Below are 26,728 nucleotides of genomic sequence, written 5' to 3' on the forward strand. Positions count from 1 at the left end.
AAAATTAGAGAAAATGCATTCAAAAGAGAAGAAATGGGGCGTCAGGGAGAGGGAGAGAGGGAGAGAGAATATAAATATGAAACTGAGAGAAGCTGTTATGAGAAATGAAATTCTATATTCTGCAGAGATTCCCAGAGTATAATCTACCAGACTTTGAGAAGCTGTGTGGAGAGACAGACTATTAGCATGGAGTGTACCGTAGGTCTCCTTGGACATCACAGCCTGGTTCAGTGGTTCAGAAGAAGCATCAGAAACCCAGGAGACCCAAGCATGAGCAAATATATATATAAGCCTATAATTATATAACACTATATATATATTATGTGTATATGTATACATATATTTAAATTATTATAACTTCTGGCTGCTGCCGCTGCTGCAGCCTAAGGGCCGTGCACTTTGGGCGGAGCGCGCGTCACCATGTGCAGCTATGGACGGACTCTTGGGGAAGGCCAAGCGAAGCCCAACGGGGAGAAGCCGGCCGCGGAGAAGATGTACCTAGGAGCTGGAGTATACCAAGTCCGGAATCACCGACTTCCAGGTCAAGGGACTGCTGGTGCTGCCCAGGGAGAATGACCTCCACGTGCGGCTGGCCAGCAACACCACGACATTTTTCTGCCAGGTCAACCTGCAGCATAGCACTGCCTCAGAATTCTGCACAGGAGAGGCGTGCCAGACGATGGCCGTGTGTGACACACAGTACTACTGGTAAGAGCTGGGGAAGAAGGTCAAGTGCACAGCGCCCCAGTATGTCGACTTTGTCTTGAGCTCAGCGCAGAAGCGGGTGATCAACGAGGGCATGTTCCACATGAAATAGGCAGTGAATTCTCCAGCTCCTTCGAGTCAATGGTGAAGAAGATCTGCAAATACCTGTTCCCGATGCTAGGGTACGTCTACTCGTCCCACTTCCAGGAAACCCTGGCCTTGGAGCTGCACGCGCGCTTGAATACACTCTATGGCTAGTTCCTCTTCTCCAGGAAGTTCAACCTGCTTGGTTCCAAAGAGACCGCGGTCATGACCATTGCATCGAGGTGCTGTGCAGCGGCAGGGGTGCGGCTGTGGACACATGGGAACAGACCACGGGAAGGGGAGGTGTGCTCGGCACCCCCGGCCCGACAGGTGTGCACGTGTGCGGAGAGATGCCATACGAGTGCCAGCGTGGCTGTGCACACTCTTGGCGGGAGTCAAGAGTGGCGACGCGGCCCCCCACCCCGGGACGGCCTGCGCTGTGCTGAGGGTGGGCTCCGCAAAAGCGGGAGGACCGGGGCGAGGTTCACCAGTTTCCCACAGCGGTTTTCTATTGGATGGATGAGTGCCGCTTGTAAAGAAGAACCTTTGGACTTCATTTATTTGCTCAACAAACATTTAAGGGACTGACGTTCTGAGTTCCAAAAAAGAAAAAGAATACAAAATCGTGGGTTCCTGTGCCGTTTAATTTCTGGTTCCACTTTGTAGTGAGCCTGGCTCTACCCTCTGTCCTCGGGCTCCATGACTTGGCTTTGTAACTGTGATAAATTCCCTCTTTTTGCTTAAGCTAGGTTAAGAGGGTATCTCTTGCTAGCAACCCAAAAAGCATTGGCCAAAGCAAGAAACCAGAAGGAAAACAAAGGTGTATGGAAAAGTGGCTAAAAATTACTTTCTAACAGATATCTAAGGTGACTAAAATTATTTTCTAACAGATGGCTTACAAAATTTGATCCTGCTTAGTCTGAACAACAATCAGCTTACATGGATTCCTCCAGAAGTCAGCAGGTAACTTTGTTTATACCGACACTTGTTTAAACACTCCCCATCCCCCACTGCCCTCTATCCTCGCCCTCGTCGTCTGAACACGTAATGCCTAGCCTCAAGTCCTTGTGGGACTTATACAGAGCAAAGAGGCACCTGAATGACTGAGGCAATGCCGCTAATTTTAAGCAGATGATTCCTTAAACACTTCAGAGAAATGAGAAACAGCATGACTTGGTAGTCTAAGTGTAAAAGTGGGGGTTTGAAACATAAAGTTCTAAAGTTGTTTGTGCTGTTGATTTCCCAACTCAGGGGTTCTTAGAGCTTGCTCCGCGGCAGAATTGAGGACAGTAAATTTTATTTTATATGAATATTGTAAGCCATTTTCAGCTTGATGGAAGAGGTGATGTAAAAGCAGAGGATTTCAAGCCCAAGTGTCTTTTTTTTTTGTTAAAGATTGGCACCTGAGCTAACATCTGCTGCCAATCTTCTTTTTTTTTCTTCTTCTTCTCCAAAAAACCCCCCAGTACATAGTTGTATATTTTAGTTGTGGGTCCTTCTAGTTGTGGCATGTGGGACGCCGCTTCAGTATGGGTTGATGAGCGGTGCCATGTCTGCTCCTAGGAGCTGAACTGCTGAAACCCTGGGCCACTGAAGCAGAGCACGCGAACTTAACCACTTGGCCATGGGACCAGCCCCAAAGTGTCTTTTTTATTAAAAAAAAAAACAAACTCCAAATTTTATTATCATTAACAACAGGGACAAAATGCTGTCTCTCCTTATCCTGCACATCTGCACAGATGGGCTGCTGTTTCTGTGCCTTTCTGGAGCCAGCTGAGGGCCTTGTCCTGCAGGCAAAACACCGTCTTGGGCTTTTCAGTCTGACAGATGGAGAGAGAACCCAACTGGGGTTTCTTTGGAGACCCTTTTTATTGCCTGTTGAATAGAAACAGATGTATTCCAATATAAGAGCATCCAGATTTTTAAAGGAGGATGCAAAACTAGGACCAGTCCTCAACAAAGGGCTGTCTATAGCACCTAAAAGTCGATTCCAATTCACTTGTCTATACATCTAGCCAATGATTTATGTTTCTCAGATAGATTTTTACAGAGAAAGTAATGCTTTAAGTCGGAGCAACTAGAAAAAGTTTTGAAGTGATCTAATTTCTGAAGAAGAGGTTTATGGCAATGAAAATGCCGATAGTTGTCTACTTGCTTTTCACTTATTTAGCTTATCAGTTGATTTATGTAGTGATGATATAATGAAAAAAGGATGCCTTGGAAGATCTGGCGAACTAGGTTCAGGTCATATCTTTGTGTGACTAGCTTTATGACCTTGGGCAAGTAATTTAACGACTCTGGACCTTAGCTTTCTCATCTCTAAAGGAAGAATTTTGAGTAGATGAACTTTAAAATCCTTGCAGCTGTAACATGATTTCACAATTTAGTGAGTTTAGTTCTGTTTGCAGTAGAAAGTACAATATTCAGGGACTGCATAAATGTAAGGTTACGGTATGTTAGAAAAGTAAATGAGAACTTTCAGTGAAAAAAGTAGGATTGCAAAATGTCTGGGTCCATGCTATTTTATAGATAATTCTGGGTTGTCCATATTCTGCCTCAGCCTTAGATGTAAGCTGATTCAGAACCTCTTGAAGCAGGATTCCATTTTCTGACCTTGGGAAAGTTTTGTCACTTTCTTATCCCTTAGTGTCTTTTTCTGCAAAATGAGGACAATAATAGTGCCTACTTCACAGGGCTGTTTTGATGATTAAATAAGCTAATCCATCAAAGATGTTTAGGGTTGAGCCTGGGACGTAGTAAGTGCTCAATGAATGTTAGATATTATTATTATTTGTTGTTATTTTTATTCTTCTTTTTGTTCCCCTCATTTGTTTCTTTGTAGAGACAAAAGATTGACTTAGTAGTGAATTTGAGAAGAGCACTGAGTGTGCATGGCTCAGCATCCTCCCTTTGCTCTGCCACCAAATAAGCAGCTGCCTTAACAGGAAAGGCCGTGACTGAGTGGGCATGTTTAATTCAGATGAGGGCTGGTAGGGAGCCTGAGAGTGGTCCGTCAGCTCGGTGCTGATGTTTGATTCCCTTTTTTCTGAATCCCGTGTCTTATTTCTCAATTTGTTCAGAACCTGGGAAGGGGAGAGAGGCAGTTCTGTTTATTCGTTTGCTAAAACTACAGAGTATCGGTTCAAGGACTTGGGGTCAAACCTGGGCAGGGGAGAGTTTTGCCTCTAAACAACTCTGTCAAGGGAAGAGCTGCACAACCACAAGAAAAGTGGGCCTGCTGGGGAGAGAATCTCTCTGAAAGAAAGACAGGGAGAGAGGAAGGGATTCAGCCAGCAGGCTCAGTTCTTTTTCCAGATTCGCCAGGCAGTGAAGTTTATCTTCAACCCACTGGGGAGGAAGGAGAGCAGGGAGAGGCTGCAGGTGTACCTACTGTAGTTTCTTCTAGAAGAGTAGAAGTTCTCTCTGCTCTGTGCAAACGGAAACAAGGGCAGATACTTGTTTCTCCCCTGTACTCTTTACTCAACCCAATGAATGACGGACACATTTACAATAGCCTCTGAGCTCAGTTTAGTGCCTTGAAATAACAAAAAAGTAAAAACCCAACTCTCATAATAGTAATTCAGCGTGGACTCAGTTAAAATAATGATTATAACTGTGATTAATGAAGAAAATTCCCTCTCCCCTTCTCTACAGGCACTCTACACATTTTACTCTCTTTCCACACTAGGTCATCCTTCTTTGACCATGTAGTATCTCTGCAAATAACTTTGCTCCCTCTTTTACTGAGAAATTTAGGCTCCCATAACACCGTTCTTTTCAGCCTCTTTGTCTTGCCTTAAGAAGATCTTAAGGCAAAGACTACTTCTTGCCTTTTCTCTCCTGCCCCCTCATTCTCTCTCCTTTCCTTCATAACCAAACTTCTCTGAAGTGCCCTCCATCTATTGCTTTTGTTTCTTACTTAACCTCTCAAAATTCTTTTTCTCTCTCCATTCTACTAAATATCATTTTCAAAGGCCATTCATGTCCTTTAGGTAACTAAATCTAATGGCCTTTTCTCTCTGCTGAATAAAAATTACATACAAATTGTGAGTGTTCATTTCAATGAGTTTTGACAATTGTACACACGCTAGTAAGGCATAGTTCCTTCAATCCACAAATTTCCTCATGAGTGCTGCCTGTGAATTCTTACCTTCATAAGGCAACCACTAGTCTGATTTCTATCTTTACAAATGGGTTTTACTTGTTCTAGAGCTAAACAATGGAATCATACAGTATGTACTCTTTTGTATCTGGGCTTGTTTGCTCAGCATTTTTTTTGAGATTCGTCTTTTTGTTGCATTTGTCAGTAGTTTATTGTTTTTTGTTTATCCTCAGTAGCATTTCATTATGTGAATATGCCATAAATTATTTTCTACTATTTATGGACATTTGGGTTATTTCCCATTTGGGACTATTATGAACCAAGCTATTATATATACTTTTACAAGCCTTTTTGTGGACATATGTTTAATTTATTTTTCATTTCAATTCCTAGGAGGAGAATTGTAGAGTCATAGAGTAGGAGTGTGGGTGTATATGTTAATTTATAAGGAATTTCCAATAGTTTTGCAAAGTGGTCGTACCATTTTATATTCCAGCAGTTTTTAAAATTTTAACCATTGTATTGGGTGTGAAGTTATATCTCATTGTAGTTTTAGTTTGCATTTCCCTGATGTCTAATGACATTGAGCACCTTTTCGTGTTCTTATTCACCATTTATGTATCTTCTTTTGTGAAACGTTTGTTTCAAGTATTTTTTGCATTAAAAAAAATTGTGTCATTTTCTTTCTTAGAATTGAGTTGTAAGAGTTCATTATGTATACTGTATATAATTGCTTTGACAAGTGCAGGTATTTTATTCTAGTACGTGGCTTGCCTCTTAATTTTCTTAATGGTCCCTTTAAATGAACTGGAGTTTTTAACTTTGATGAGGGCCGATTATAAATATTTTTAAGATTAGTGCTTTCTGTGGCCCTCTTAAGAAATCTTTGCCTACCTCAAAGTTTTCAAGATATTATCCTATATTTTCTTCTATGGGCTTTATAGTTTTAGTTTTTATAGTTACGTCTATGATTCATCTCAAGTTAATGTTTGTGCACAGTGTGGAGTAATGATCATAGTTCATTTTTCCTCCATGTGTTTATCCAGTTGTTCTAGCACCACTTGTTGAAAGACTATCTTTTCTTAATTGAATGGGCTTGACACCTTTGTCATTTCTCCAGTACCATACTATCTTGATTACTGTTGCTGTATTGTAAGCTTTGAAATCAGATAATGTGAATCCTTTAACTTTGGATTCTTTATAATAGTTTTGGCTATTCTAGATACTTTGAATTTCCATATAAATTTTAAAATTGATCTGTCAATTTTTACACAAAAGCAGCTGTTACGATTTTTATTTGGACTGAGTTGAATGTATAGATCAATTTGGGAAGAATTGGCATCTTAGCAATATTGTTTCTTTTAATGAACAATGTAGCTATATTTATATCTATGAACAGGATATATCTCTACTTTTATTCAGAACTCCTTTAAATTTTCTCAGTCATAATTTATAGTTTTCAGTCTGGGGATCTCTCATGTCTTTTGTTAAATATATTTTTAACTATTTTACGGCTTTTTTGATGTTACTGTAAATGAAATTTTAAAAACTTTTATCTTCCACTGTTTGTGGCTTCATAGAAATATAATAGATTTTTAAAATATTGACTTTGTAGTCTGTGACCCTGCTTTTAGTTCTAGCAGGCTTGTATTACCTTTCTTTAACATTTAAACTTTATTTTTTTACAGTATATTTCTCCATTTATTAATGTTTTATTTAATTTCTCTCAGCAATGCTTTTTAGTTTGTGTCTAGATCTTACATAACTTTTTTTTGAAAAGACAGATCATTATTATTTTCTTTTTTCTTATATCTATTTTACACATTTTTTAAAAATTCATTTTTTTATTTATGGAGATAATATTGTTTTATAACATTATATAAATTTCAAATGTACATCATTATATTTCAATTTCTATGAAGATTACATCGTGTTCACCACTTGAAGTCTAGTTGCCATCTGTCACTGTACACATGTGCCCAGTTACCCCTTTTGCCCTCCCCTCTCCCCCTTCCCCTCTGGTAACCGCCAATCTCTTCTCCCTGTCTATGTGTTTGTTGTTGTTGTTTTTTAAATCTTCCACATATGGGTGAAATAATACAGTATTTGGCTTTCTCCATCTTAAACTTTGACTATCTTTTCAATTTTGAAATACTCTTCTCCCATGCCTTTAGAGATTCCTTGTTAACCTGGTTCGTCCCAGTTTCTCTGCTCGTGCCTTCTCTGGGTGCCTTTTTTTTTTTTTAGTTGTCACATATTCTTATTTCTCAACAATCTTTCCATTGGCTTTCCTTCTGTCTTCCCCTGACCCTCCCCACCTTTTTTTGTTCTTCCTCTCAGTTTCATCTGTTCACATGGCTTCCACGATCATGTTTTTAGAGTCTTCCCCTAAATCCCTTTCACTAGCACTGATCACTCCCCTAACCTCCAGTCCCTCATTTTTAACTGTCTAAAATGTCACCTCATTCTGTTATTACTTTAATTTCAATGCATTCAACCTTGAGGTCATTTTAGATCTTCATTCTTAGCTTTGTAAGCAGATACATCTGCTTTTGAATCTTGACACTCTTACCTACTAGATGGGTAATTTGGGCAAGTTATTTACTGTCTCCGATCCTTTATTTTCCTCATTTCTAAGATAAGTTATTACTGAGGTAATAATTCTAACCTCAGTTTTGCACTGAAGACTAAGTTTAATACACAGGTTCACAATTGGTGCTCAGTGGTACTAACTTCTTTTTTTTGTTCTTTTCTTGAGGAAGATTAGCCCTGAGCTAACTGCTGCCAATCCTCCTCTTTTTGCTGAGGAAGACTGGCCCTGAGCTAACATCTATGCCCATCTTCCTCTACTTTATACATGGGACGCCTACCACAGCATGGCTTGCCAAGCGGTGCCATATCCATACCCGGAATCCAAACTGGCCAACCCCGGGCCGCCGAAGCAGAACATGCGCATTTAACTGCTGTGCCAATGGGCCAGCCCCTCAACTTCTTTATTCATAACATTTTCTCAGATTGTTATGTCCTCCTGTTGCCCTAATTTTGCAAATTCTATTATTCAGGGCCAAGTTCAAAATGTTAGTTCTTCCATAAAGCTTGTGATATACCTCAGGTACCATATCTGCAATTATGCACTCAAGTTTCCTTAATCTTTTCCTCCCTATCTGATGGCGTTTTCTATCCTCGTTTTATGACTCTAACATCTCCTTCTGGACTGTGATACACATAAGGGCAGAACTTGTGGCTGATTCATCAATGATTTTCACATTCCATAGCAACTAAGTGGTTCTCACATCATTTGGTACAAGATATATCTTTGCAAATTATACATCCAGTAAGGGATGACTATCCAAAATATATAAAGACTTACACAACTTAATATCAAAAATAACAAACAACCTGATTAAAAATAGCCAGAGGACTTGAATAGACATTTTTCCAAAGAAGACATGCAAATGGCCAACATGCATGAAAAGGTGCTCAAGATCACTAATCTTCAGGGATATGTCTATACCTAAATCATCTATATCTGTATCTATACTTATATCTCTATGTCCCTGTATATGTTTACGTATATATATGTCCTTCTTTGTCCTCTGGCTTCCTCTTCAGTGTGGCTATTGTATACATACAAAGAATGAAAATAGAATTTTCTTTATCTTAAATCTAGGTTTTGATTACATAAAATACTTCTAACATGAGCTATTTGATTATAAAATATCTTTAAAAGTTAAATTTTAAAAAAAGATCATATACACCATCATCAAAACCATAAATACTTGGGAATAAAGCTAACTAAAGATGTGCAAGATATCTATGAAGAAAATTTTATACTTTACTGAGAGACATTAAAGAAAAACATAAGTAAATATAAAGATATACTGTGCTCATGAGTTGACTCAGTTTGTAGTGATGTCAATTCTCCCCAAATTGACCTATAGGTTCAATTAAATCCAAATCAAAATCTCAAAAAGTTTTATATGTAAGCTGATTTGAAGATTTATAAGAAAGTACAAAGGGCCAAGAAGAGCCAAGACAATCTTGAATAAGAATGAACCTGGAGGACTTACACTACCAAGTATCAAGATTTACTACAAGCTCTAATAATTAATTCAGGATGATATTGGCCCAGGGAGAGAGAGGTAGATCAAGAGAAGGAAACAGGCTCAGAAATGGCCCCATACATATGTGGACACTTGACATACATCAGTGGTGGCGAGATCACCAGGGAAAGTATGAAGTTTTCAATAAATGGTGTTGGGACAATTAGACATTTGGTTGAGGAAAAAATGTCGTTGGATCCCCACTTCAAATCATTCAAAAAATAAATTCCATATATACAAAAGGCAAATATGAAAGGAAAATTATAAAGTTTTTAGAAGATACTACAGCAGAATATCTTCGTGACTCAGGGAGGGGTAGAGAAGGACTTCTTAAACATGACACAAAAAATTATCAATCATAACAGAAAAAGATCAATACATTTGATTCCTTTGAAATTAAGAACTTCTTTTCCAAAAGACGTATCAAGAGAGGAAAACGCAAGCCACAAGGTGGGAGAAGATATTTTCAACACCTAACTGACATGGATTAGTATCCACAATAAGAACCTCTATTTTAAAAAAAGAGGCAATTCAGTAGAAACATGGGGACAGATTTTAGCAGGAACTTCCAAATGAAATGATCAATAATGTGAAATGACATCAAACTGTATTAGTAATCAGGGAAGTGCAAATTAAAACCACAACAAATTATCATTATTGCCAAAAATTTTAAATCTTGACAATAGCAATTGTATGGGAATGCATATGTGGCTGGTGGGAATATAAATGAATACAAGTATTTTGGAAAATACTTTGGCTCTATCTATACATAGCAAGCACATACATGTTCTAAGTCACAGCAATTCTACTCCTGTGTATCGACCCTGGAAAAACTCTTGTACCTGAACAACAGGAGATGTGTACATGTTTGTTGATAACAGTCCCAAACCAGAAACAACCCAAATGTTTCTCAACAGAAGAATGAATGAATACATTATAATACAAGCACATCTTGGAATGTTATACTGCAATGAAAAAGGATGAACTGTAGCTGCACATGGATGAGTCTTACAAGTATAATTGAGTGAAATAAAAGAATGACAAAAGTTAAAAAAAAGTTAAATTTCAACAAAGACTTTTTTTTTTAAGATTGGGACCTGAGCTAACATCTGTTGCCAGTCTTTTGCTTTTATTCTCCCCAAAGTGCCCCAATACACAGTTGTATATTCTAGTTATAGGTTCTTCTGGCTCTGCTATGTGGGCTGCTGCCTCAGCATAGCTTGATGAGCAGTGCTAGGTCTGCACCCAGGATCTGAACCGGTGAAACCCGGGGCTGCCGAAGCGGAGTGCATGAACTGAATCATGCAGCCACAGGGGCAGCCCCCAACAAAGACTTTTCATGCTCAAATGATTCACAGTAGTTGTGAATATTTGACTTAAGTAAGGCTCCGATGTGCTACAAAAAGTGAATTGACTCTTAACTTCTGATAAGTGGTGTCTGTACAATGGACATTCTTATTCTTGTGAGTTTAATTCATATACTTTGTTTATTTTTTAGATTAAAAAGCCTTACTTATTTGAGTATAAATCATAACTGGCTAGCCAGCATTCCTAGAGAACTTTGTTTCCTTAAGAATCTTTCTGAACTTCAACTTAACTACAATCAGCTCATTTGCATACCTGAAGAGATTAAATTCTTGAAGAACCTCCAGAAGCTTTTTCTGGTCAGGAACAACATTGAAGTTTTGCCAGAGGTAAGCAAAACATGGAACCAAATTTTTTGTGTTGGGGAAGAACTCATTACAACATGATGGGGAGTGGCTATAGAGTATGTTTGGGCAGCCGAGTATAAGCCATCATTTGCTTTTCTTGTAATTAGGTAGTCAGTTCCCAAATCCCTATGGCAGGAGAGGTTTATGACTTGGATTACATAGCTATAGATGCCAGATTTAGTAAATAAAAATACAGGATGCTCACTCTCCATCCTTTTCCAAACTTCTCTGTGCCTGGGAGACTGACCTGTATGGGCATCAGTAATCTCCATTGTCCTCTGGCTTCCTCTTGGATATGGCCAATGAGAGGCATGAGCAGGAGATCTAAGGGAAGGAGAAGACTGAGTATAAGAGGGTATTCCTGTGGCATCCTCCCTGATAGGGTGCTGTGAGTTGCCTGCATGCCTTTCTGGAAGGCTATAGCTAATGTTAGGTGGTCCTGATATGGACCATTGCTACCTCCTCTTGGCTCTTCAGGCCTATGGTGGTAAAGAACTACTTGCTGTTGCTAGCTTTAGGGAACTTTGTTAAGGAACTACCTTTCTTGGTTTAGGGAATGTTGGTTTCCCTAAACCCTGACTAACATTTTTTTTTTGAGGAAGATTAGCCGTGAGCTAACATCTGCCACTGATCCTCCTTTTTTTGCTGTGGAAGACTGGCCCTAAGCTAACATCCATGCCCACCTTCCTGTATTTTATGTGGGATGCTTACCACAGCATGGCCTGACAAGCAGTGCATAGGTCTGCACCGGGGATCCAAACCAGCACACCCTGGGCCACCAAAATGGAATGTGCAAACTTGTGTCTTTTTGTGTGTGTGTTTGGTAAGAACACTTAACATGAGATCTGCCCTTTTAACCAATTTTTAAGTACACCATGCTTTATTGTTAACTATAGGCGGTATGTCGTACAGCAGATCTCTGAAACTTACTAATCTTGTATAACTAAAACTTTATACCCATTGAAACTCTCCCCATCCCTTGGTAACCACATTCTATTGTTTACTTCTTCATATTTGACCATTTTAGATGCTTCATTTAAGAATAATCATGCAGTATTTGTCCTTCTGTGACTGACTTATTTCACTTAACATAATGTCTTCCAGAGTCATCCATTTTTGTTGCAAATAGGAGAATTTCCTTCTTTTTTAGGGCTGAATAATATTCCATTCTGTATGTGTGTGTGTATACATACATACATACATACACACCCACAATTGCTTTATCCATTCACCCATTGATGCATACTTAGGTTGTTTCCATATCTGGCCTATTGTGAATAATGCTACAGTGAACATGGGAATGCAGATATGTCTTCAAGATTCCTATGAATATATACCAAGATCATATGGTATTTCTATTTTTAACTTTTTGAGGAACCTCCATACTATTTTCCATAGTGATTATACCAATTTACATTCCCACCAACAGTGCACAAGTGTTATTTTTTCTCCACAACCTCACCAACACTTATCTCTTGTCCTTTTGGTAAAGGCCTAACAGGTGTGAGGTGATATCTCATTGTGGTTTTGATTTGCATTTCCCTGATAATTAGTGATATTGAACATCTTTTCATGTACCTATTGGCCATTTCTATGTCTTCTTTCTGTATATTTATGTCTGCTTTAATTTCTTCATGAGTGCTTTAGTCAACCCCATCAAGTTTGAACTTAAATGTTTATGATTCTACATAATAAATTTTTTAAAAATCTCTCTCTCTTTTGTTTTCTGACTCAGGGATTTTGCGATCTTATAAACCTGAGAAGCCTCAACATAGCGGGAAACGTTATCCAGATATTTCCATCAGGAGTGAGTAGAGTCAACTTCTATTATAATTGAAAAATAATTTTATTTATGCTGCTGGGATTAGAAAAATATGGGCAGCCAGTAAACCCTATAGTAATTGGAACCTTGAACTATATAGATGACTCAAAGATATGCTTTGTTCTAGAATTTCAAAACCTGTTCTCTCCCATTTCTTCCTTTGTGTTCTGTGCCTGCTGAGCTTCTTTGAACTACATGAGCTCTGATTACTGTCAGAAACATTTTAATATATTAGTTATGGGTAAATATTTTTTGTTATTACACACTGCTTTTGGGTACCTCAGACTTTGTGGAAATACTACTTTCAAGAGTATAAATTTTTATCCCTGGTAATTAATCCAGAGGTGACATTTCTATTAGCTGTTTTTAATCCATACCAACAATGAAAAATGGACTTATTTGTCCCTTTGAATTTGCTTTATTTCAAATAATTGAGAAGCAGTTGGTCTGGAAAACTTGGAACTTTTTGGAAAGAAATGGCAGTTTTTCATATTGCCTTTTCATATCTGAGTGAACATGTTTCTACATGCAAGGTAATAATTAAAACCTCATTGATCTGGAAGGTATTCAATAAATAGTTGTTGATCCATTAATTACTCTTTCTGACTGTTCAACTCCTTTTTACCACCTGGAGCAATATTTTATACTTAAGATGATTCAAATTTGAAAAATGTTTGTGTTTTAGAGAAAACATACTGTTTTCTTTATTATGGTCAAAAATATGTAACATAAAATGTAACATGTTAATCATTTTTGAGTGTAAAGTTCTATGGCACTAAGTGTAGTCATATTGTTGCATAATCATCATCACCATCTGTATCCAGAAGTTTTTCATTTGCTTCAACTGAAACTCTGTTCCCACTAAACAATAACTCCCCATCCTCCCTCCCTCAAGCTCCTGGCAGTCGCCATTCTAATTTGTCTCTACAAATGTGACTGTTCTAGGTTCTTCATATAGCTAGAATCATACAATATTTCTCCTTTTGTGACTAGCTTATTTCACTTAGCATAATGCCTTCAAAGTTCATCTATGTTATAGCCTGTGGTATAGAATTTCCTTCATTTTGAAGGCTGAATAATATTCCATTGTACATGTATGCCACATTTTGTTTATTCATTCGTCAATGGATACTGAGTTACCTCCTCCTTTTGCCTATTGTGAATAATGCTGCTGTGAACATGAGTGTACAAATATCTGTTCGAGTCCCTGCTTTCACTTCTTTTGGGTATATACCCAGAAATGGAATTAGTGGATTGTATGCTAATTGCATGTTTAATTTTTTAAGGAGTTGCCAAACTGTTTTCCAAAAATATACAGTTTTCAATGTTTAATAAGAATTGGATATTGTTAATATAGACTGGTAAATGCATGACTTAGCTCAATTCTCTCTGCTCCGTGCTGACGTCCCTGACTCCCACTGCAGCCTTCTGGTGCCACCTCTTCCATGGTAACATTGTAGTTTGTACCACATAGTGGAGAAACTATTTTCAAGTCTGCCTTGCTATTAGATTGTAAGCTTCCAAAGAGAAAGCATACTCTTTCTCACCTCTATACCCACAGTGTCTTGAGTTTCAATTCAATAAATATTTGTTAAAGGAATAAATATAAATAATACTCTTAAACTACTCAGTATCCACTTTAGTATTGTCATCAATTCACTGTTTCTTCTACAAATGATTATGTACTTACAATTTTGATAAAACACCATTACTCAAGTGTCATTAATTTAGAGTAATTTTGACAGGATCTGAGTGAGTTTTGCCTCTGTAGCACCTATTTCAGAAGTTTCTGTGAAAACTCTGAAGTAAGATATTCTGTGAACTCATCTCAGCTTTGGTCCAGTTGGTTAAAATAAATTTTCCACATTTGATAGATGGAGCAACTAATGGGATAAACTGTAAACATAGAGGATAAATAAAATAAAGTAGACTAAGTTTCAAAGTAATGGTAATGAACTTTTAAAACAATTAATCTATACTGCTTAGCAGGCAGAATAGTATAGAAATGAAGAACATGGACCTTGGTGTCATATACACATAGGTTTGAAGTCTTAATTTCCCACTTACTAACTTTGTAAACAAGATGCTTAACTTCTCCGAGTTGCTGTTTCCTCATCTGTAAAATTGGTATATTAATACCACTGTCCTCATAAGGTTGTTAAGTAAGATAGTGATTATAAAGCATTTTGTACATGGTTAGTGTTCAAGGAATGGAAGCTATTATGATTATATCCATACCAAGAGTGAAATACTACTAATAATATATAATTATAGTGATCATCCATTGTCTACTGGCATTAAGAAGAAGAATTAACCTTGTGATGTACATATTTTAAAAACTTTTTTTTATTATGAAAAATTTCAAACATACATAAAAACAGAGAGAAGAGCTAAAGGAAACTCCATGTACCCATTACCCTGAAGTGTAGTCTTAACTCAAAAGATTTGAAAATGTATTCTACAGGACTGTCTTTAAGTGGCTTATTTTTACTACCTCACAACTATTCCTTTTTTTAAAAAATAGGTCTTTAGGGGCTGGCCCTGTGGCCGAGTGGTTAAGTTCACGTGCTCTGCTGCAGGCAGCCCAGTGTTTTGTTGGTTCAAATCCTGGGCACGGACATGGCACTGCTCATCAAACCACACTGAGGTGGCGTTCCACATGCCACAACTAGAAGGACCCACAAAGAAGAATATACAACTATGTACCAGGGGGCTTTGGGGAGAAAAAGGAAAAAAAATAGGTCTTTATTTAAGAGTGGTTTGCTATTTTATGACCTAAAACTTGATGTGCTATTTGGAAAATGCAATTATTTCACAGATGTGTATTTTTTTATTCACATAGCTTTTGAATATTTGACGTTTGCATTTTCACCAGGATTTTTGTATAAGAATGTATATTAAATGAAGATCTGCAGTAAGACAATGAGGCTCTTATAATTATTTGTTTGTATGTGTTGAACTAGAAGAGTTTCTGTATTATTTAATTATTAATAAAAATACTGCTATGATCACATAGTGAATTAACTGTTTTAGAAATGTATTCATTGTTTTACTACCCTGTAGTCAGATCTAGTACATTGAGACTTTATCTCTTTTTTATCTTTCCTTGATTTAAACTTTAAAAAAAAATGTAAAACTTATCTAAATTATACACTCCCAAAATGTCAAGGAACAAAGAACTACAGAATAATAATGAAAGTCTCCATTCCAGGACCTCTACCTGTGTATTTTTTTTTTTAAATGTCTGTTAAAAGCATTTTTTTCACCTTATTGTTTTTTGGGTTTTTTTTTTTTTTTTTTTTTTTTTTTTGGTGAGGAAGCTTGGACCTGAGCTAACATCTATCACCCGTCCTCCTCTTTTTGCATGAGGAAGATTGTTCATGAGCTACCATCTGTGCCAATCTTCCTCTATTTTAATGTGGGACGCCACCACAGCATGGCTTGATGAGTGGTGTGTGGATCTGTGCCTGGGATCTGAACCCATGAAACCTGGGCTGCTGAAGTGGAGCATGCAAACTTAATCACTACACCATTGGGCCCACCCCAAAATTTATTTTAAGATAACTATTTTCTTTCCTTCCATTTAGCTTTCTTGTCTTCATATATTCTTTGTAAATAGCATTTTTCTGCTTATAGAAGTAACTAATTTATTGTAGAAAATCTAGAAAATAAGTATAGAAAGAGCAAAGTATAAGGTGTCTTTAAGTTTACTTCTCAGAGAATGTTTACTGTTGGATTTTTTTGTTCAAGTATCTCATTTTTATATGTGCACTTAAAAAAGACAAAATTGAAAGTATATTGCATAAAGAAATATGTATCTTACTTTTTCACTTAACATTATATGTTGAGTACTTTCCTTAAAGGACTATTATTAAAATATGTGATTTTTAATGACTGGGTGCTTTACCTTTTCTTGATCATATATTCACTTTTTCTTACATTTTTGTTTCTTGCCAGACTTGGACTTGGATTTTGAGTGAACAAACCTTTGAGGAAAAGGACGATCTGAAATAAATCATCTTTTATTTGCATCTCTTTTTGGGAGACTAATATTTCTGAAACATGGCCTGTTGTGGACCTTACAGAAACGCTGCCTATGTTCAAATAGTGCAGAAAACACTGATGCTTGGCTTCTGAGTTTCCTAGGACTGCCATAGTGATGTACCACAAACTGGGCCTTAACATAACATATCTCTGTTTTCTTATAAGGACACAAGTCCTTCCATTAGGGCTCACTCTAATCCATTATGCCGTCATCTTAAGTAGTTACATCTGCAAAGACTCTGTTTCCAAATAAGGTCACATTCTGAGGTTCCAGGTGGACATGAATTTTTGAAGGACACTATTCAACCCATTATACTTGGGTAGAGCAACAAGTTTTATATTCTATTTAGCACCTTTCTGTGTAATAGATATAACTCTTCTATATGAGGCTTATATGACAATTCAATTCAAAAAAATTTTATTAAGTACCTTCTCTGTAGCCAGGCTCTTTTCTAAGTTTTGGGCATGAAGATTTTAAGAATTCCTACCTTTAGGGAACTGAGGGAGGCAAGTAAACAAATATGGATGTTGCCTTGTAGGAACTTTGGAATTTGAGTTTGAGGAAAGCTCTAGAAGTTGAAGTGGGCCCTGGAGAGATCATAAGAAAAAGAAAAACACAGAAATTTAAAGTTAGAAAAATTTGAGAGATCTCATCAAGATGGCAGCATAAGCAGACTCTGAACTCATCTCCTCCCACAAACACAACCAGATTACAACTATTTTTGGAAAAATTACCCTGGGTAGAAAGCTGAAAACTGGATAAAAAGAACCCCCACAACAAGGGACAGCCCTGACTAAGGCGGAAGGGGCAGAAGTTCCTTCTAGAGAGAAAAAAATCACCTTTGGGAGCAGTGGAGTTTCTCAGCCTGTCAGGCGGGAGCCACCCTAAGGTACACAGCCCTCCCTGAAAAAGTGAGGTCTGGAGTGGGGGCTGATACTGCTATAAGCATCCTTCAGACTCAGCACAACTGTGATGAAGGTCTTACTATCTGGCTTTGCTGGCTGTTAACTGCAGTGGGGAATACCCTCAGAAAAGCTATTGGATGAAAGCTGAAAAGACTGGGGTCTTAAAGGGCCCATGCACAAACTCACCTGTCTTAGGAACCCAAAATCACCAGAGAGGAGCCTGACAGTCCTTTGGTGAAAAGAGGCTCACCTGGTGGGCTCTGGGGGCATCTCAGTGAGAGGAGGGACCTCTCTGGAGACTGAGACATTGGTGGGGGCTATTGTTCTGACCTGGTCCAGGCATGTTAACACAGACCCTGGCAGATGCCATTGAGGTTATTCCCCTGGCATGTTAGCCCACAGAGCTGCCACACCCTCTAGAGTGCAGATTTAATCCAGTTCAGCCAGGGCAGGCAGCCTGCCCTAGGGACCTGCTCCACCCAACAGCAAATCCTCAGGCTACTTGTTGGCCTGCATTGATGGGGTGCTTTGATCCTCTACAGGCAGGCAAGTGTGTCTGCCTCTGGGGGGGCAGGGCCTGTGAAAGGACCAGGTGAAGTGGGGAGGTATTGGTGGAGAGGTGAGGGCCTCTGAAGTGGGGCATTGGTGTATGCTCCAGAGAGTTGGGGAGAGTGCATGGACCAGGCCTGTGTTGATGGTGTATGTGGTCCTGTGGGGGTGAGGCTTATCAGTGGCAGAAGACCTCTGCTTCACAAATAGCCATAAAAAGGATCAGCCCCTCCTTCCAAAGCCTAAAACAATTGAGTGCTCCCATGCTTAGGGCCAGCCACACTCAGCTGCACTCCTAAGAGAGCTGACAACAGCCTTGTAGGCCTGAGGCCTATAGCAACTGTAAGCCCCTGAGCCTAGCAAACAGCTACACTGTGTACCTACCCAATTAGCAGGAGAACTGCAACAGGAGTGTGCTGTTAGACCTTGTAGCCAATGGTGCTGAGGCTCCCCAAAGCGGATTTACAAACAGCTGGCCAGGGAAGGAAAGACTAGACTCCTTGGGCACCTGTATTAAGAGCAACTGTGCCACAGTAGAGGGACGCAAGTAGCCTACAAAGGGGTCACTTCTGTATCTTTGGGCTGGTGACAAGAGGGAAGCATACTGCTGGTCCTCAAAAGGCAACTCTTACATAAGGCCACTTCTCCAAGGTCAGGAGACATAGCTGACTCACCTAATACATAGAAATAAGCACAGAGAAAGAGGCATAATGAGACAAAGGAATACTTTCCAAGCCTGGGAACAGGACCAAACACAAGAAAAAGGACTAAATGAAACAGAAATAAGTGACCTACCCGACAAAGAGTTGAAAGAATATATCATAAGGATGCTCACAGATATGAGGAGAAGACTGGATGAACACAGTGAGATCATCAACAAAGAACTGGAAAATCTAAAAATGAACCAATCAGAAATGAAGACTACAATACCAGAAATGAAAAATTCACTAGAGGGACTCAATAGCAGAGTAGATGGTACAGAAGAATGGATCAGCAATCTAGATGAAAGACTAGAGGAAATCACCCAAGCAGAACAGAAAAAATAAAAAAGAATTAGATAGAATGAGAACAGTCTAAGGGAACTCTGGGACAATATCAAGCACACTAACATTCATGTTATAGGGGTCCCAGAAGGAGAAGAGAGAGACAAGGGTGCAGAAAATTTATTTGAAGAAATAATAGATGAAAATTTTCCTAATCTAAAGAAGGAAACAGGAATTCAAGTATAGGAATCACAGAGAGCTCCAAACAACATAAGCCCAAAGAGGCTCACACCAAGGCACATTATAATTAAAATGCCCCAAATTAAAGATAGAGAGAATCCTAAAAGTGGCAAGAGAAAGGCAACAAGTAACATACAAAGGAAAGCCCATAAAGCTATCAGCAGACTTCTCAGCTGAAACCCTACAGATGAGAAGAGAATGGCATGATGTATTTAAAGTGGTAAAAAGAAAAACCTCCAGCCCAGAATACTCTATCCATCAAGGTTGTCATTCAGAATGGAAGGAGAGAGAAAGAGCTTCCAGGACAAGAAAAAATGAAAGGAGTTTATCACCAAGAAACCAGTTCTACAAGAAATGCTGAAGGGACTTAAGTGGGAAAGTGATGACCACAAATAAGAATAAAAACATTATCAAAAAAATACCCCCCCTCAAAAAAAACAGGCAATAAAATCACTGGTAAAGGTAAAAATATAGTAAAGGTAGAAGATCAACCACCTGTGAAGATAAGATGCAGGTTAAAAGACAAAAGTACTAAATTTGTCTATTTCAATGATAAGAGGGTAATGGATAGACACATAAAACAAGAGATTATATATGATTTCAAAGCCATAAAATGTGGGAGGAGGGAAGTGAAAAAGTAGAGCTTTTAGAAAGAGGTTAAGCTAAAAAGTCTATCAATTCGATATAGACTGTTATATACATAGAATATTATGTAGGTTCCCCATGGTAATCACAAATCAGAAACCTACAATAAGTAAGCAAATAAGTAAGGCAAAAGAGATCAAATATATTGCTAAAGAAAGCCATCAAACCACAAGGGAAGAAAGCAAGAGAAAAAGAAAGGAACAGAGAAGAACTACAAAAACTTCAGGAAAAAGAAAGTAACAAAATGGCAATAAATACATATTTATTAATAGCTACTGTAAATGTTAATGGACTAAATGTTCCAATCAGAAGGCATGGGGTGGCCAATTGGATCAAGAAACTAGACCCATATATATGCTGCATACAAGAGACACACTTCAGACCTAAAGACACTCACAAACTGAATGTAAAAGGATAGAAAAAGATATTCCATGCAAATGGCAAAGGAAAGAAAGTGAGGGTAGCAATACTTACGTCAGACAAAATAGACTTTAAATCAAAAGCTGTAACGAGACAAAGATAGGCTCTACAGAATGATAAAGGGAACAATTCAAGAAGAAGATGTAACACTTGTAAATATCTGTGCACCCAACATAGGATCACCTAAATATATAAAGCAATTATTAACAGACATACAAGGAGAAATAGACAGTAACACAATAATAGTAGGGGACTTTAACACTCCACTTACACTAATGGATAGATCATCCAAACAGAAGATCAATAAGGAAACACTGGCCTTAAATGACACATTTGACAAGATGGACTTAGTGGATATATATAGAACATTCCATCCAAAACCCAGAGAATACACATTCTTTTCAAATGCACATGGAACCTTCTCCAAGATTGATCACATATTAGGCCACAAAACAGGTTTCAATAAATTTGTGAAGATTGAAGTAATACCATGCATCTTTTCTGACCAAGAAGGTATGAAATTAGAAATCAGCTACAGGAAGAAAACCAGAAAAGCCACAAAAATGTGGAGATTAAACAAAATGCTACTGAACAATGATTTCGTCAATGAGGAAATGAAAGGAGAAATCAGAAAGTTCCTGGAGACAAATGAAAATGAAAATATGACATGCCAAAATCTATGGGATACAGCAAAAGTGGTTCTAAGCAGGAAGTGTTTAGCAATTCAGGCATACCTCAACAAAGAAGAAAAATCTCAAATAATCTAACAGTGCATCTAAGGATACTGGAAAAAGAAGAACAAACAAATCCCAAAATTGCCAGAAGGAAGGAAATAATAAAAATCAGAGCAGAAATAAACCAAATAGAGACTAAAATAACAATAGAAAAAATGAATGAAACCAAGAGCTGGTTTGTTGAAAAGACAAACAAAATTGACAAAACCTTAGCTAGACTCATCAAGAAAAAAGCAGAGAAGTTTAAATAAATATAATCAGAAATGAAAGAGGAGAAATTACAACGGACACTTCAGAAATATAAAAGATAAGAGAATACTATGAAAAGCCATATGCCAACAAATTCGATAATCTAGAAAAAATGGATAAATTCTTAGAAACATACAACCTTCCAAAACTGGACCAAGAAGAAGAAGAGAATTTGAATAGACCAGTCACCAGTAAGGAGATAGAAATGGCAATCAAAAACCTCCCAAAAAATAAAAGTCCAGGACCAGAGGGCTTCCCTGGTGAATTTTACCAAATGTTCAAAGAAGACTTAATGCCTATCCTTCTCAAACTCTTCCAAAAAATTAAAGAGGAGCAGAAGCTTCCTAACTCATTCTACAAAGCCAACATTATCCTGATACCAAAACCAGACAAGGACAACACAAAAAAGAAAGTTACAGATCAATATCACTGATGAACATCAATGCAAACATCCTCAACAAAATACTAGCAAATTCATTACAACAATACATTAAAAAGATCATACTTCATGACCAAGAGGGTTTCATTCCAGGGATGCCGGGATGGCTTAACATCCACAAATCTGTCAACATGATACACCACATTGACAAAATGAAGAATAAAAATCACATGATCATCTCAATAGATGCAGAGAAAGCATTTAACAAGATACAGCATCCATTTATGATAAAAACTCTAAATGAAACGGGTATAGACGGAAAATACCTCAACATAATAAAGGCCATATATGACAAACCCACAGCAAATATCATTCTCAATGGAGAAAAACGGAAAGCTATCCCTCTAAGAACAGGAACCAGACAAGGATGCCCACTGTCACCACTCTTATTTAACATGGTATTGGAAGTCTTAGCCGGAGCAATCAGGCAAGAAAAGAAATAAAATGGATCCAAATTTGAAAGGAAGAAGTGAAATTGTCACTCTTTGCAGACGACATGATTTTATATCAAGAAAACCCTGAAGAATCCACTAAAAAACTTTTAGAAAATCTAAATGGATACAGTCAAGTCTCAGGATACAAAATCAACATACAAAAATCGGTTGTGTTTCTAAACACTAACAATGAAGTAGCAGAAAGAGAAATTAAGAATGCAATCCCATTTACAATTGCAACAAAAAGCAAATACCTAAGAACAAACTTAACCAAAGAGGTGAAAGATCTATACACCGAAAACTATAAAACATTGTTGAAAGAAATCAAAGAAGACACAAAGAAATGGAAAGATAGTCTGTGCTCTTGGATTCAAAGAATTAGCATAGTTAAAATGTCCATATTTCCTAAAGCAATCTACAGATTCAACGCAATCCCTATCAAAGTTCCAGCAACATTTTTCACAGAAACAGAACAAAGAATCCTAAAATTTATATGGAACAACAAAAGTCCCCTAATAGCCAAAGGATTCCTGAGAAAAATGAACAAAGCTGGAGGGATTACACTCCCTTATTTCAAAATATACAACAAAGCCGTAGTATCCAAAACAGCATTGTACTGGCACAAAAAAAGACACACAGATCAATGGAATAGAATTGAGAGCCCAGAAATAAACCAACACATTTATCCACAGCTAATATTCCACAAGGGAGCCAAGAAAATACAATGGAGAAAGGAGAATCTCTTCAATAAATGGTATTGGGAAAACTGGACAGCCACATGCAAAAGAATGAAAGTAGACCATTCCCTTACACCATGCACAAAAATCAACTCAAAACGGATTAAATTCTTGAATGTAAGACACGAAACCATGAAACTTCTAGAAGAAAACATAGGCAGCATGCTCTTTGACATTGGTCTGAGCAGCATATTTTCAAGTACCACGTCTGACTGGGCGAGGGAAACAAAAGAAAAAATGAACAAATGGGACTACTGTAACCGCCCCTGATGCAGGAAGGGTTAATAATCACTGGAAAAGGCTTGCCAACAAACTGACCTAGAGGTGAGAAGGCCAGTTAGCCAAAGACGGGTAAGATCTCCAGTGGGAGGCAACCCAAGCCAGGCACGGTCGCCCAGGGGCACAGATGGAGACATGATATCGGGAGCAGGAGGGGCCGTTGCCTAGGAGGCCTTGCATGCTCCGAGATAAAAATATACGAGCACAGCAATAACATGATAATACCAAAACAGAGGCCAAGGGAGGGCTCCTTGAGAAATCACTAAGAATTCTTGGCATTTGCTAATTGCATTGTCCAGAACACCTGTGTATGTTTAACAGATGTAAGCTATGTATATATTGAAATGCTGGTTATAATAAACTCAGAATGGCCATCAGCCCTCTCCACATCTATCCTGGTGTGTACATTGGATCGCGACACTGACAACTACATCAAGCTAAAAAGCTTCTGCACAGCAAAGCAAACCATCAGCAAAACAAAAAGACAACCTAACAATTGGGAGAAGATATTTGCAAACCATATATCAGGTAAGGGGTTAATATCCAAAATATACAAAGAACACATACAGCTCAACAACAAAAAAACCAACAACCCAATTTAAAAATGGGCAAAAGATCTGAACAGAGATTTCTCCAAAGAAGATATAAAGATGGCCAAGAGGCATATGAAAAGATGCTCAACATCATTAGCTATCGGGGAAATACAAATCAAAAGTACAATGAGGTGTCACCTCACTCTGGTTAGAATGGCTATAATTAACAAGACAGGAAACAACAAGTGTTGGAGAGGATGTGGAGAGAAGGGAACCCTTGTACACTGCTGGTGGGAGTGCAAAGTGATGCAGCCACTATGGAAAGCAGTATGGAGTATCCTCAGAACATTAAGAATAGATCTACATATGATTCAGCTATCCCACTGCTGTGTATTTATCCAAAGAACTTGAAAATACAAAGCATAAAGATACATACACCCTTATGTTCATTGCTGTATTGTTCACAACAGCCAAGACTTGGAAGTAACCTAGGTGCCCATCAAGGGACTAATGGATAAAGAAGATGTGGTATATATACACAATGGAATATGACACAGCCATAAGAAATGATGAAATCCGGCCATTTGTGACAACATGGATGGACCTTGAGGGTATTATGCTAAGTGAATTAAGTCGGAGGGAGAAAGTCAAATACTGTATGATCTCACTCATAAGTAGAAGATAACAACAACAACAAACACATAGCAACAGAGATCGGATTGGTGGTTACCATAGGAGAAGGGGAAAGAGGGGAGGGAAAAAGAGGTGATTAGGCTCACATATGAGTTGAGGGACTATAATTAGTTTTTGGGTGGTGAACATGGTGTAATCTACACAGAACTCGAAATATATTACAATGTACATCTGAAAGCTATATAGTGTTATAATCCAATGTTACTGCAATAAAATTAAAAAAATGAAAAAATAAAACTAGAAAAATTCAAGAAACTAGCATTAATTAGCTTGGAAAGAGAAGGGAGGCAGGTATATGGTAATTTCATTGTTGAATTCAAAATATAAAGGGGAAAAGTGACCAGTTGCCCTCATAACCTTTGACAATGGAAACAATACATAGTGTTGTTTGCTGCAGAAGGTCTTTGGAGTAATTTTTGGGAGGAAAGGATCTCCAACCTCTCTCTAGATTCTAAAGGAATGATTAGAAAACTCAGTCTCCGAAGTAGTTATGATTTAGCCCTTTCAACAGCGAAATAGTAAATTACTGAAGTTTTTAGTCCCATTGAAACAGGTTTCTTTTTGTATCTTTTAAGCAAAGACCTTTTCTCTGTGGCTCTTCTTTCCCTCAGGAGACCAGTTACTTTTCAAACTACGGTCATTTGAAGAAAAAAAATGACCTGACAAAAGTGAGAAAAATTTTAATGATTATCACCAGGGGACATTATGACATTTATCTTAGATGTGAAGTTAAAACCAAATATCATTTATAAAACATTTTCAGACCTAACAGAAAACTTCATGTTTCTGTGACAGTGTTGATCAGAATCCTTCATTAGCAACCTATATAACCACCTAAACTATTACTACTACTTTTCAGACTGAGAAATCTCATTAAAAGTTATCTTTCTCAGGCAGTACTTTGCAATTATGTAGTCATTGCAGATTTGCAAAGCCATTTTGCATGTTATCACGTATATTTGATATTGAATAGCCCTTTGAAGATGACAGATTTGGTATCATTATTCCTGTATGGAGCTGAGGATATTGAGGCTCCAGAGATGTAATTTGCCTGTACTAGTTGCCCTCAAACTTGAGTGTGTATCAGAATCCCCTTGATGGCTTGTTAAAATGCAGATGACTGGGCCCCACTCCTAGAGTTTCTGATTCAGTACATTGGGGAGCCCAATAATTTGCATTTCTGTTAAGTTCTCAGGTGATGCTGATGGTGCAAGTCTAGGGACCATACTTGGACTTGTACTCAAGATTTTTGGCTGCAAGCCCAGGGCCCCTCCCATATTAGAACTTTGCCTCTGAGAGAAAAAAAGACTGAGGAATCTATTCTTTGTCTCAGGAGTAAAAGACAGGGGCACTCCCGGTAATACTACACAAATAAGTAAGACATTTCTTTCATCTAACTAGGAGTTTGGGTTTTGAGAAATTCCCTGTGTCCTTGACTAAAATGATACTCAAGGAACATTCCTTGAACAATAAAATTCTTGCATACTCTGGAAAATACTTCACATAGAAACTAGGACTTTGGTATGTGAACACAAGGAATGCTTATAAAGTTGGATGCTGAGTTTTGTATGTTACTCACTCCTCTTCAGCCATACTGTAGATGTACTTGGCGCATATATGCCATTGACATAACCTCTTAAACATTTGTTCATCAGTCATCTAAACATTGGAATGACTTTAAATACTAGATTTTAATGCTAGATTTTAAATACTTAAAAGATTGTGACTTTAAATAGTAGATTTTATTTTGGAGAAAGTTTGGCAAGGCCAAATCTTCACCATGTAACTTTTAATTCTTTCTGTGTTTTGTCTTTACAAAAGTGGTTGCATTTGAAACTCAGGTTTAGCTAAAACATTTACAAGGACACATAAATGTAATAACTTATGAGAAATTGTTTTGCTGAGAATAGACATTGAAGAAGTGTGCTTAAAAAGATGTAAATCACAGCAATGCTAAATTTTCCACAGTTGCTCTTGCTTTTGCAGTTTCAAATTCATGATATTAACTTTCATTTGAATCTATGGACCTCAAAAACAGATTCTGTGTCAGAGTTAAGAATCTTAAGTATTTATATATCCCTAAGGTTTGTAGGCACATAGTGTTTTTATAAGGAAAAAAAAAAAAAGAATACAAGGAGAAAAAGCCTCATGCGATGGTGATGTCATAAGAGAAATTATGCTTGGATTATTTTGGGAGGGATAATAGTTACAGCATGTATTCCACTTCATCAATGCTCCCTTTTTCCTTCAAGAATTCTTCAGAGTAATCATAAATCAAATTTGAGAATAGTACAAGCACTTTTCCCCTTTTGCAG

The 26,728-nt window shown here is 37.7% G+C and overlaps 1 protein-coding gene and 1 pseudogene across 1 annotated transcript in view; both read left to right on the forward strand.

Moving 5' to 3' along the window:
* Nucleotides 1-26,728, forward strand: part of LRRC69 (leucine rich repeat containing 69) — a 139,454-nt gene that overhangs the window by 61,573 nt on the left and 51,153 nt on the right. Inside the window, exons 4-6 of the mRNA XM_044744093.2 lie at nucleotides 1,680-1,752; nucleotides 10,493-10,688; nucleotides 12,442-12,513. Coding sequence (XP_044600028.2) covers nucleotides 1,680-1,752; nucleotides 10,493-10,688; nucleotides 12,442-12,513 — 341 coding nt within the window. The remainder of the gene's footprint in view (nucleotides 1-1,679; nucleotides 1,753-10,492; nucleotides 10,689-12,441; nucleotides 12,514-26,728) is intronic.
* LOC106838982 (MOB kinase activator 2 pseudogene) lies at nucleotides 272-1,510 on the forward strand (annotated as a pseudogene).

Source organism: Equus asinus, chromosome 12 (assembly GCF_041296235.1).
Source record: "Equus asinus isolate D_3611 breed Donkey chromosome 12, EquAss-T2T_v2, whole genome shotgun sequence".
Taxonomy (NCBI): Eukaryota; Metazoa; Chordata; class Mammalia; order Perissodactyla; family Equidae; genus Equus; species Equus asinus.